Source organism: Diceros bicornis, chromosome 11 (assembly GCF_020826845.1).
Source record: "Diceros bicornis minor isolate mBicDic1 chromosome 11, mDicBic1.mat.cur, whole genome shotgun sequence".
NCBI classification, from domain to species: domain Eukaryota; kingdom Metazoa; phylum Chordata; class Mammalia; order Perissodactyla; family Rhinocerotidae; genus Diceros; species Diceros bicornis.
In genome coordinates, this window is record NC_080750.1 from 13,049,903 (window position 1) to 13,063,206 (window position 13,304).

The window sequence follows — 13,304 nt, forward strand, 5'->3', positions numbered from 1 at the left end:
TCGAAAATTAGCTGTCCATATATGTGTGGTTTTATTTCTGGGCTTTCAGTTCTGTTCCATTGATCTGTCTGTCTGTTTTTGTACCAGTACCATGCTGTTTTGATTACTATTGCTTTGTAGTATGTTTTGAAGTCAGGGATTGTGATGCCTCCTGCTTTGTTCTTTTTTCTTAGGATTTCTTTAGCTATTCGGGGTCTTTTGTTGCCCCATATAAATTTTAGTATTCTTTTTTCTATTTCTGTGAAGAATGTCATTGGGATTCTGATTGGGATTGCATTGAATCTGTAGATTGCTTTAGGTAATATAGACATTTTAACTATGTTTATTCTTCCAATCCATGTGCATGGGATATCTTTCCATTTCTTTATGTCATCATGGATTTCTTTCAATAATGTCTTGTAGTTCTCATTGTATAGGTCCTTCACCTCCTTGGTAAGATTTATTCCTAAGTATTTTATTCTTTTTGATGCAATTGTAAATGGTATTATCTTTTTGAGCTCTCTTTCTGTTAGTTCATTATTAGCATACAGAAATGCAACTGATTTTTGTAGATTGATTTTGTACCCTGCAACTTTGCTGTAGTTGTTGATTGGTTCTATAGTTTTCCAACAGATTCTTTAGGGTTTTCTATATATACAATCATGTCATCTGCAAATAGTGAGAGTTTCACTTCTTTGTTACATATTTGGATTCCTTTTATTCCTTTTTCTTGCCTAATTGCTCTGGCCAAAACCTCCAGTACTATGTTGAACAGGAGTGGTGAGAGTGGGCAGCCCTGCCTCGTTCCTGTTCTCAGAGGAATGGCTTTCAGTCTTTCCCCGTTGAGTATGATGTTGGCTGTGGGTTTGTCATATATGGCCTTTATTATGTTGAGGTATTTTCCTTCTATTCCCATTTTATTGAGAGTTTTTATCATAAATGGATGTTATATCTTGTCAAATGCCTTCTCTGCGTCTATTGAGATGATCATGTGGTTTTTATTCTTTGTTTTGTTGATGTGATGTATCATGTTGATTGATTTGCGGATGTTGAACCATCCCTGCATCCCTGGTATAAATCCCACTTGATCATGGTGTATGATCTTTTTAATGTATTGTTGTATTCGGTTTGCCAATATTTTGTTGAGGATTTTTGCATCAATGTTCATCAGCGATATTGGCCTGTAATTTTCTTTCTTTGTATTGTCTTTGTCTGGTTTTGGTATCAGGGTGATGTTAGAAATTTTTTTATCTCCATATTTTGTTTGACATTTAAGTCAAATTTTTAATATTAGTCTATACAAGTTTATTTGATGGTAGAGAACTTAAAATCTATAATAATGCTGTTGTAATTATTTCATTGTTGGAAATCTTATATAGACTTGTCTGCCTATGTCATGATGGACTCTGCTGCAAAAACCCTTATCTACACTGCCTAAAGCTATTATTTGGGAACATTGTTGAAATTCCACAATGTCATTTGGATTATTTTAGCTCTTCTTTTAAAATGAGTCACTAATGGGGAGAATTTCAAGTGCCTTAAATTATGTTCAAGACAGAAAAATTGATATGTTGAAAAGCACATGGTGAGGAGAAAGTATCACATGTTGGAAGAATACAGGTCGTTTGGTATATGCGAGGCTGGAATTCATATGTGGAAAGTGTGAGATGATGGATAGATGGATAGATAGAGGCCAAGTCATGGTGAAACTTGGATGCTGTTTTTACATCCTCCAGTGAGTGGAAAGGCACCAAGGGAGAAGCAGAGCAGCATACTCCAGTTTGCACCGTAGCAGAGACTCTTGGGTGGTGGTGTACAGGGTGAATTTCAAGCACGGGAGAAAAATTAGTTAGATGACTAATATCCTCAGAGAGAAAAGATGAGGGCATAAACTAAGGCAGTAGCAAGGTCAAGAGAGAAGCTTTGAGAGATTGTAGGAATCTAGGGAGTCAGTTTTTGTGACAAATGTACAGAATGGGGGAAAGAGAGGAAGCTGTGGGTAGCTGTACTGGGGACTTACATAAGTACATACACCATTTACCAAATCGAGGAGTATAGCAAGAAGGAACAAATTTTGGCAGGTAAGAGGGGATGCCAAATTTATTTTTGGATTTAATTGGTTATCATCTAGGTAAATAGATCTAATAGACAATTAGGAACATAAGTCTAGAACTCAGGAAAGATTATGTATTTGGTAACCATTGGCATATATAGGAATTAAATGCCATAGACTTGGATGACATCACTCAGGAAAACTGGAGATTTCAGGGCAAAAAATAGACGAGGAAAAGAACATGTGTTTGCTGAGTAAGAGAGGTGAGCCAAGGATAGGGAGAAGGAGCGACTTTGGGAAAGTGTGAGGAGTAGCTGGAAAGGTATGAGAAAATACAGGAGAGGGTTATCACAGGGAAACCAGGAAAATGGGGAGCTTCAAGAATAAAAGTGGTCACAGATTAAGCAGAATAAGGGTTAAAAAAAAAGTGCCAGTTTGATTTAGCAGTTAGTAAGTCATTAGTGATATAGTAAAAGCAATGTTAGAAGAACATTGGAAATAGAAGCTAGATTGAGGTAGAACTGAAGTATTTAGAAGTAAAGGGCCATGATGTTGATAACTTTCTCTCAAACGGTTCAGGAAAAAATGGGGTAAAATGTTAAGCATAGGTGAATCTGGTAAAAGATATACAGATATTCTTTGTACTAGTTTTAATCTTTCATGTTTCCTGAACTTTTTGAAATTATTTTCAAATAAGTTTTTTAAAAAAGATTACAGTAGAATGAAAAGTAAATAAAAGAGAAGTAAAGAAACAGATTTAGCACATCTGTCAAAACCTTTGCTGTGAATAGCAAAGAAGCAGTATCTAGAGGACAAAAGTGAAACCAAGAGCTTAGTTTTGGGTTTGTTGTTTTGTTTTTAAATGGAGAGCTTGGGCATTTATGTTGGAGAAGGTAAGGAACGAGTGATGTGCAGAGGAAGAGAAAGGTGTGAAGATAAGAATAGAACAGAACAATAATGGATGGAGTAAGATCCCTGGGGTTAGAGTAAGAATGAAACAAGGTAAAGAGACAGGCTTTGAATTAAGGGAAGGAGCTTTCCTGTCAAGGGGGCGATAAAGGTGTGTGCAGGTATCCTTCAGTGTGTGTTGCGTTAGATGGGACAGGAAAGTAGTTCATACCTAACGGACTCTTTTCTCTGTGAGGTAAGGTTATCTACTGAAGTAAATATATGTTAGGATCTTTACAGATTATACATAACAAATCACAAAGGAATCATTAAGTCTTTCTGGAACTTTTGCCACTTGCTTTGGAGGCGGCAATACTTGGCTTAATCTCAGTTGATCGTAGAAATCAGGATTAGTTCAAGCTGAGAATCCTGATCTTGGAAATGACAAGAGTGAAAGAAGTTAATCAGTGCTCAAAAAATCTGTTAACTCCCTTAATTATTATAAAAAAGTCTGTACCTCCACTTTGTTAAGTGAAATATACTACTTTTAATGTTGTTAAATCCTAGAATTAGTAGATGAAAAAAAAATTTATTGGAAGAGTTTGTACATCTATATAAGTTTGATTATTTTCTCTAAGATGTTTTTCGCAAACTGCAGAGTATATTCATTTAAAATAAATACATAAGAAAGTGTATCTAGAGGAAGAGTTACTTTTAACAGTTGATTTTGTTTCTATGCCAACTAAATTTATTTTTTCTAAGAGTCTCATAGACTATTGAGAGGCAATTTATTACACATAATTCTTCTCTGTTGCTTGGTCCACCACCACCAAATGTTTATCTATGTACTTTTAAAACCATAAACTTTCAGTATTGAAATTTAATTTGTAGCAAAATAGCATTATTTGCTTTTTCTTTAAATTATAATCCCAGTGAGAAAAGAAGTTACTGACTTCTGCCTTTTTATTTTATATTGTCCCCAGATTTAGGTATCTGATAGTGTAGATTATTATATATTAAAGTATTTCTCTACTCCTTTTGGTATATGTTAAATTTAGCTGGGAATATTTACCCAATTAAAGTTTTGTGATCTTTCCAAACTATTCAATTTTATTTAAATGTCTTTTTATTGTAAATTAGGACATTGATTAGATTATTGCTCTTGAATGTTTAGGCAGTATTCCCATTATATTCTGAAATTTCCCTAGAAAAGACCAGTGAAGATTACATTATCTGGACCAGCAGTTTGGTTTTATTGTTATGTGTCTGTTTTAAACCTAGGTCATCTTTTCAGATGAAATATATATATGATTTCTTGACTGTTGGGCTTTGGGTTTTTTTGTATACAGTATCAAAATTAACATTAATTAAAGCTTCTTGCCTTGACGTTGAGATATCTTCTGTGCCAAGTGTTAAAATTGGACTATCTTAGATTTGCAAGGAACCTGGAGCCAAAATTCCCAGTAAAGACACATGGATGTCTATGTCAGCAGAAGAGAAAAAGAACACATCTATTTTTAAATTAGTTGGAATTCTGAAGTCAGACTACTTGGTTGAATGCCTGCCATAGTGATATTAAAATTTCAAGTATATTTATAAAACCTCTGCTGCCTCCTGCTGCCCATTGTGTCGATACTTTAATTCTTAAAGAATTTTTTATTTTTGTTAAGTATTATTTATTCTTGTGTTTGCAAATATTAAACTCTGAAATTATGGATAAGTTCAGAAGTAAAATAAACATTCTGAAGTTAAAAATCACAGTGGATGGAAAATTATAATGTAACTTCAATTAAAAAGTTTTCAGGCTTTAAAGATTGAAAAATTATTGAGGTTCTTTTTTTTTTTTTTTGGTGAGGAAGATTAGTCTTGAGCTAACATCTGTTGCCAATCCTCCTCTTTTTGCTGAGGAAGATTGGCCCTGGGCTAACATCTGTGCCCATCTTCCTCCACTTTTTTGTGTGTAGGACGTCTGCCACAGCATGGCCTGATAAGTGGTGCCTAGGTCTGTGCCCGGGATCCGAACCCAAGAACTCTGGGCCACTGAAGCAGAGCTCGCAAACTTAACCACTCCACCACTGGGCCGGCCCCTTGAGGTTCTTTTTGACACTACTTTTTTTTTTCTTTTTAAATCATAAAGTCACTGTCGAAGAGAGGCTTATTTGAGCCTCAGACAGTGTGTCAAGCTTACAAGCAACTAAGACTCCCTGGGATAAATTACAAAGTGCCTTTGATTTTTAAGATTTTATTAGTAGGGCACCTGATAGACTTGAGATAGGTAGGGAAGAAAAGTAAGAATTTGTCTCAGTTTATACTTATCTTGTCCTGGATCCATGAGTTGGGAACATGGTGGACAGGGTGGGAGTGATTTAAAGGAAGGAGAATAGTATGTTTTTCATGCAATTGTTTATTCATCCTGCAGACTTGCACTGAATGCCTTCTATGTGCTAGATACTGTGCTAGCCTCTGGGGAAACAACAACAAAATGGGAACATATCATACAGTAAAGAGCTTACTGCAATCTAGTGGAAATGAGCGTTAAATCTTAAACAAATGAGTGTCAGACTTGTAGTTGCCCTTATTCTACTATCTTAAGTTTTTATTGGGAGATATCATTTACTATGTGAGCACTATCACATAGGGTATTAAATTCTCGTGTATATTACACAACTCTTTCTTGGAAATTACTTCAAGATTTAACTTGCAGAGCCTGATCCTAAACAAATACAGATTTTCTTTTTCCATAGAGTAATACTTAGGTCTTTTGCTCAACTATAGATTCCAGTTGAATTTTGAGTGACAGGGTACTTTGGTTTTGTTTTCTTCAATTTGGTTTTGTGATCTTCAGTTCATAGGTTGGTGTAAAGTAGATTAGAAGCATGAGGATGAAAGGACACTGAGATAAATGAACATGATGAAAACGTCATCTAAAAATAAGGGAGAATACAGGAAAACTTACTAGAATTGTACAGAAGTATGTGCAATTAATTGGAACTTCAAGCTAGTTCCAATATTTTGGTATCCTCTGTGAGCATTAGCACATCAAAGTATATATCCTGTTATTTGATGTTCAAACTAATGGCCTAGTTTCATCAGAAGGAGATGCTGTATCATGCCCTTGTATTTTAGTGGCATATGTGAAAGGGAGCTTGCAGGTAGTGGAAAGAGCACTGGCTTTGGAGTCAGCCTTGGACTGGTTTGAATGCTGCCACTCACCAGCTGTGTAACACTGGTTAGGTCACTTAACTTCCTTGGGTATGAAAAGGGGAATTGTTTCACAGAATAGTTGTGACTGAAATTTTTAAAAGACAACTATTTCCAATCAACTGGAACAGTGGTTTTCAAACTTTTGACCTCAGGATATCTTTATATTCTTAAAAAATATTGAGGACCTCAAAGAGCTTTTGTTTCTATAGGTTATATCTATTAATATGTGCTGTATTAGACATTAAAACTGAAAATTTTAAATATTCGTTTAAAGAATGATTTACTTGATGCATGATTTTGTAACATCCATGTATCCTCATTTGGAAAAGATTGGTTTGCTAAATTATGCAAGTCTTCCAAATGTTGATACATTTCTTTATATAATATCTTTTTAAAAACCGCATTTGTTAATATCACCACAAATATTAGCAGAAAGTCTTTATAATTATTGGGAAGCCACAAAACTGATGGTGGTGGATACCGGTTTTCCAAAATTATTATTTTCATCTAAAAGCTTGAATTTTATCATTGGCAATAAATACTGCCAGTTGTTTTCTTTGAAGTGACAGATTTGCTTCTTTCATTTTCAAGAAAATTTCTGGTCGAATACTCAAGTCTGAATAACCAAAGTTTGTCATCTTTTCAAGTACAAATGGTGTTCAATGGTAAAGATTAAATGAAATAATTATCAACTTCTTACAACCTGAGTCAGCAGTCAATAAATGGTGGCTAGTTAGTGGTGGTATAACATTTTACATGTTATCATAATGCCCTCCCACCCATTGTAATTCACTTGATGTTCCTAATAGTCCTGTGAGGTGAGTAAAATAGGTATCATTATCTTAATTCATAAACAAGGAAACATTCTCAGGGGTAAGAGGCTTTCTTAAAATTACCAACCAATAAGTAATGAATCCAGACTTCACCCCAAGTCATCTGTCTTCAAATGCGGGATTTCCCCACCACTTCATCAGCAAGAGTGGTCTCATATAACAGGGGAAACACATGGCTCCCCACGATCCAGGGAGAATAGCACTATTTGGGCATTGCTGACATTTTCAAGTGATAACAAATCAAGGAAAGAGTTATTCATTTTGTAGAAAGAGTTCAGAAAAGAGGTGTTATTTGAGCTGAGTCTTGAAGAATTAGACTTCGTTTGTTAATTGGAAGAGAATTACTTGTTTATAGAAAACCTTATGTAAATTATGGAGTAAATTATAAAAGATGATTTAAATAATTTTGTTTTTCTCCCTCCCTCCCCAGGCTTTAGAAAAGAACTCAAAAACTTGGAAGTTGGCTGTAAATCTCATGAGTTCCACCCAGAATCACATCTACAAGTAAAAAATCCTTTGATAAAAAGGTAATCAAAGATATTTGGAAATATTAAAATCTTTTTTATTAATTGCATGTATTATAGGAACTCTGTCAGAAAGTCATCAATACATATTACTGCTCTGAAAGCAGTGGGTCTACAGTATTACAATGCCTGTCTTATTGGGATCATTAAAAGGATGTAGACCTAAGGATAGAGGGCCTACAAAGTACCAGGTACAACACACGATTGTTTTCATCCTCACAGTGTTCTTATGAGGTAGATGGTATCTTACAAAAGAAAATCTGGGGCTTAGATTAAGTAATTTGCCCAAAGCAATGGAGCTGAAATGAATATAGCTCTTATCTCTAGCAAAGCCTCACCTCTCATCATTCTGTTCTAATTGAATTCACATAATTCATATGAGAAAAATAATTTAATCATATGAGGAAAAATAATTTGCAATGTGATATCATTTATCTTCACCTTATAAGTTAATTATTAGGCGCTGGCCCAGTGGTATAGTAGTTAAGTTCTCGTGCTCCGCTTTGGCGGCCTGGGGGTCACAGCTTCGGATCCTGGGTGTGGACCCCACACTGCTTATCAAGCCGTGCTGTGGCGGCGTCTTGTATAAAGTAGAGGAAGATGGGCATGAATGTTAGCCCAGGGCCCATCTTCCTTGGCGAAAAAGAGGAGGTTTGGCAACAAATGGTAGTTCAGGGCTAATCTTCCTCAAAAAAAAAAAACAAACAAGTTAATTATTACCTAAATAATCTTGATTAACTAAATTATTTTTAATTAGCATACTATCCTTATAGCATTATATATCAAAATTAAAATACCTCTATTGCTATAAACTTTGTCTTGTTGGCTGGGAAGTGTTTTAGGGTATTGAATTGTTTGCTTGTAACATTTTCCTGAAGTCTGTGCTATATTTTATCACAAATAAATATAATTTCAGTGTTTATAAGTTGAAATGAGTTTTTTTAATTATACTTTTTTTTTTTTTTTTTTTTTTTTTTTTTTTTTTTTTTTTGTGAGGAGATCAGCCCTGAGCTAACATCCGCCAATCCTCCTCTCTCTTTTTTTGCTGAGGAAGACGGCCCTGGGCTAACATGGGTGCCCATCTTCCTCCACTTTATATGGGACGCCGCCACAGCATGGCTTACCAAGCAGTACTTCGGTGCGCGCCCGGGATCCGAACCAGCGAACCCCGGGCCGCCGCAGCGGAGCGCGCGCACCTAACCGCTTGCGCCACCGGGCCGGCCCCTTTAATTATACTTTTAATTATTAGAAATCTGATTTTGGTAATGACAGGCATTTCTGGTAAGCATTCCTGTATTCTGGCATAAAGATTTTAGATTCAGAGAGTGTAACATGTTAATGGTTGCAAATATCTTTCCATTTTTGTTATATTACAAAAATAACATAAATTATATATTGGGAAGTTAAACTACAAGACAAGTGTTCGTTTTTCCTCCACTTTTGCGTATTTGCATATGGTGTTTTTAGCTTTGTTTTGTTTTTATATTTTAGGTCACATATATGTGAATCCAATGGAAAGTTATTCCCTTCGTCCAGTCCACAAATACTCAAGGACCATACAGCAAGAGAACATATCCACCAATCAGATGAACAGAAACTTGAAAAATCAAGTGAATACAAATTTTCTGAGAGGCTTAATATAGAAAATTCTGAGAGAACAGGTTTACTTTTTCACATTGATGATAATTCTGCTTCTGGAAAGAGAATGAACAGTAGTGAAGTAGTCTCACCATCTTCATTGTGGTCCTCACACAAGAGAACTGTTGGGTTAAAGCCAGAAACTGCTCCCCTCATCCAGCAGCATGCTATGATGGAACAATGTCGCTCTGAGAACTCTCTATCCAAGGAACATATAATTCAGTCAACCTGCAGATCTGATGGTTGTCAGATGCCAAAACTTGTTTGCCAGGATCTACCGCCCCCTTTGCCACCAAAGAAATATGCTATAACTAGTGTGCCACAGTCAGAGAAAAATGATTCTACACCTGATGTCAAACTTACAGAGATGTTTAAAGCCAATTCTTCTAGTCTTCCGAAGCACAGTTCAAGTACAGCTTCAGAACCAGGTTCAGAAGTTAGTACATATGTGAATGATGAAAGACTTACGGAAACAACACTTCAAGTAAGAGAGCATGTTGGCAACACACCAAACCACCTGTCCAGCTCTTCAACTAATGATTTTCAAGCAGACTTGGGTACAGTTGTTGATACATTTTGCCAACCAGAAATAGACTCTAGTTCTACCTGTCCAAATGAGACAGTTTCATTAACTACCTATTTTTCAGTTGATAGCTGCATGACTGATACATATAGATTGAAATACCATCAGAGGCCCAAGCTCTGTTTTCCAGAGAGCAGTGGCTTTTGTAATGATAATTCACCATCTCAGAGTGAAAGAGGGCTAGCACCTGTATTACAAAATAGTCTTGGTTCAAACTACCCTTCTGAGCAAAGATATAAACCTAGTATACATTGTAATAGATAAATGATGAAACCAGCAACCTTATACTTCTCAGAGGCCATTAAAATATAATAAGAATCGATTGACCAAACCTGGTGATTATGAAATTAAAATCATGGCATTTTTAAAGTCACTAATCACTTTAACTTTCTATCTGTATTTTTTATTTTATGTTGAACAACTTTTGGATATTTTAGAAATTCACTTTGCATAGTTTTGGCATGCCTTGAAAAATAGAAACTCAGGGGGATAGAAAAAGTCATTGATCGTATGCTGCCACTGAATAAAAATGTCCTTTGTCCCTTTATTTTGTGGCTAGTAGACCCATAAGTATTAAACTAACTAGTACTCATGTATGTGGATTGGTAAACTATGCTAGTTGAAAAGACCAGGTGATGTATAGCTTGTGTAGTGAAAGCAGTATTTGCTTTGCGAGAAGCACTTTCCAGTGGGTAAGTAAGAGGGCTTCACCCATGTGCTTTTGACTTCCGTGATAGTCTATTGCATATGATCCCTTTAAGTGTCTTAAAAAATATTGACCCATGAAATTGATAGCATTTGGGGAAAAAAAGCCTTAATGATTAAAGCAGTTTTTAAATTAAATTCTCAAGGTCAGAACAGAAAAAACTTAATTTTGCTCTTAGAACTTTTATCTTCAGAATGCCTCACTAACATAAATTAGGCCTTGGACTGTTGTATGTATTCATAAACACTACTTCAGCCATGTAAGCTAAAAATAATTAAAATGCTTAACTTTAGTATATTTATTTCTCTTGTTACATTTTTTTCTAATTTTAGATGAAATGGGAAAGGTTTTTATTTTGGTTTGGTTTACTTTGGGCTAATGACCAGTGTTAGAAATTAACCTAGGGCCCTCTTATTGGGAATCTCACCGTGACTATCTAAATTTTCCCTGCTACACTGTTACCTGTTTATAGGTTGTCAACTCATTTTAGTGATTTTCAGATTCTTGAATCTGAGAATTTTTCTGGGTTTCCAGATTAAATTTCTGCCTCTCATATAAAGGGTTTAATTTTAATGAAATGTCTTAATTTGAGCTTCCCTCCCTTTTTTCTACTCTAAAAAAATTGTAATTTTATCCCAACAACTTGCATGGAGAGGCCTTTATTTTAAAAAATAAAGGAATTTTCCATTATTATGATGACCTTACAAGTGAAAATAAGTTACTTTAATTGCCTTATTGAACTGGTTGTCATTTGATTTTATGCTAAGCTGGTAAACTATGGTTTTGGATAGTTTTATATTGTCCACTCCAAAGACTTGAGAATTACAGAATTAAAATTTTCCTTATATTCACCAATGGATAAACTTTATAGATATAACTTAATAATGCTATAAAGTAAATCAGTAAATTTAATATTTTGACCAGTTCCATAAATTGTTAAAATATTCCAAAATGTAAATGATGAAAAATGAATACTTCTAGATAAATAGAAAATAATTGTTTGTAAAAGTCTAACCTCACCCAGTTACCAAATCTTGGTCAAATGTTGTCTTACACCTAGAAAAGTTAATAGCCTTTTCTAACTATAATTGTAGGTGATTATTACTTTATAATCTCTTAATTTAGAAATACTTGAATATCAACTAAATAAAATTTTATCTTTTAAGAAAGCATATTTTTAACATAACTTTTAGTATGGTTTGTAAATATTGTAAAGTTTGTAAAATTGTATTTGAAATGTCCATGTATTTAATTATTGCTTTTATAACATTGTAAAATACTAGAAAAATGGGCTTCAGGTATTTTTTAATAACTTCCAAAAACTTTGTATAAGTTTTTTTAATTTCTATTTGGTCAAGATATTCAGTTAAATGTATTACTTTAAACATTTGAACTAATTTCTGATATTTAACAGCTGTCTCATAGAAATTTGCATTTTCAACTCACAATTGAGTTGCAAACATCAAATAGAAATGTCCGATTTTGGCTCTTCGTATTTAAAGTACTGTCCAGTTGAAACCTCCTGAACCATATAATAAGTACTAACAAACCAGAAACTGACCATTTGTTTTTATGTTGACTCAACACTCCAAATATAGATTGAATACATATTTACTAACTAATCATTCACATGTAAAATTTTTATTTCTAGGGTGCCTATTTATTTTTATAGATGTTTTCTTCTGGTTATAAGCTTATGATGATAACATTTAAAATAATGCAACCAGCAGTTGTCGTAATGTTCAAAATACTTATCTTCAGAATGTTATATTTTCATGTGAAATCAGTTTCTTCTGGTTCAAATTTTTTTTTTAGGATAAACTGATTTTTAAATTAATATGGCTGGACTTTTCTTTGCATTCATGAACTGTGGCTTCCTCACCCTCCCACCCCCATGTGGATTATGTATTTTATGGAAATGTAACTTAATTTATAGCACTTGGAATATCACTGATCATACAATGTTATCACAAGAGGCTCCTAATAGTTAAACTCCAGCAAAGTCTAAAGCAGGGTTCCCGCAGGAGTTGGCAAACTTTCTGTGAAAAGCCAGACAGTAAACAATTCAGGCTTTGAAGACCATAGGGTCTCTGAAATAACTATACAACTCTGCCATCATAGGGTGAAAGCAGCCATTAACAATATATAAATGAACGGGCATGTCACGTTCCAGTAAAACTGTTATCAGCACTGAAACTTGGATTTCATATAATTCTCCTGTCATGAATTAGCCTTTTGATTTTTTTCAATCATTTTAAGATGTAAAAATCATTCTTAGCTCACAGGCCTTATAAAAAGAGGCAGCAGGCCAGATATGGCCCATTGGCCAGTTTGATGACCCTTGCCCTGGAGCATAATCTCGACATTAAATGCTCATCCTGACCCTAAATATCCTGAACTCTTCTGAATGTATTCCCATGCCATTTAGGGACTAGGGATATGGAGCACTTTACTTCCTAAAGTTTTCAGGCTAACAGACCTCTAAAAATTTCCTCACAATTGCTAATCAGCCAGTTCATTTCAAATGGTTATGAATACAACTATTTCACTTATATGAATTTGTGAAATTTACAAAGGAATTTATCAGATTAAAATTATATTGATGTTATTCTTTTGATGTCTCTTTGTTTTTGTCATAGTAAGTTTGCCAACTCTTCTTGGTGTCCCATTTATCCACTTAGAAGCCTTCAAGTGTGGGTACTGTAACCAGTCACTATGCTTGAGGTGGCACAGTTCAGTGGAAGGCACAATCTCTTACTCATCTGTAGGAAAGACTCAACCTCATACTGCCACCATTTTTGTATAACATTTACAGTCATGTCATTAATGCTAAGATCTCGCCATCTTCCCTGTACTAGAAATTTTCAGAATATTCAATAGTAGTGGTAGTAGGCTG

At 34.7% G+C, this 13,304-nt stretch overlaps 1 protein-coding gene across 5 annotated transcripts in view; it reads left to right on the forward strand.

Annotated features, from left to right (window-relative positions):
• USP53 (ubiquitin specific peptidase 53) overlaps positions 1-13,007 on the forward strand; it is a 65,718-nt gene extending 52,711 nt beyond the window's left edge. For all 5 annotated transcript variants that reach the window (XM_058549970.1, XM_058549969.1, XM_058549972.1 and 2 more), the window contains 2 exons: positions 7,388-7,484; positions 8,973-13,007. In XM_058549970.1, the coding sequence (XP_058405953.1) occupies positions 7,388-7,484; positions 8,973-9,966 (1,091 nt within the window). In that variant the 3' untranslated portion in view covers positions 9,967-13,007. The remainder of the gene's footprint in view (positions 1-7,387; positions 7,485-8,972) is intronic.
• Positions 13,008-13,304: the final 297 nt, after the last annotated feature.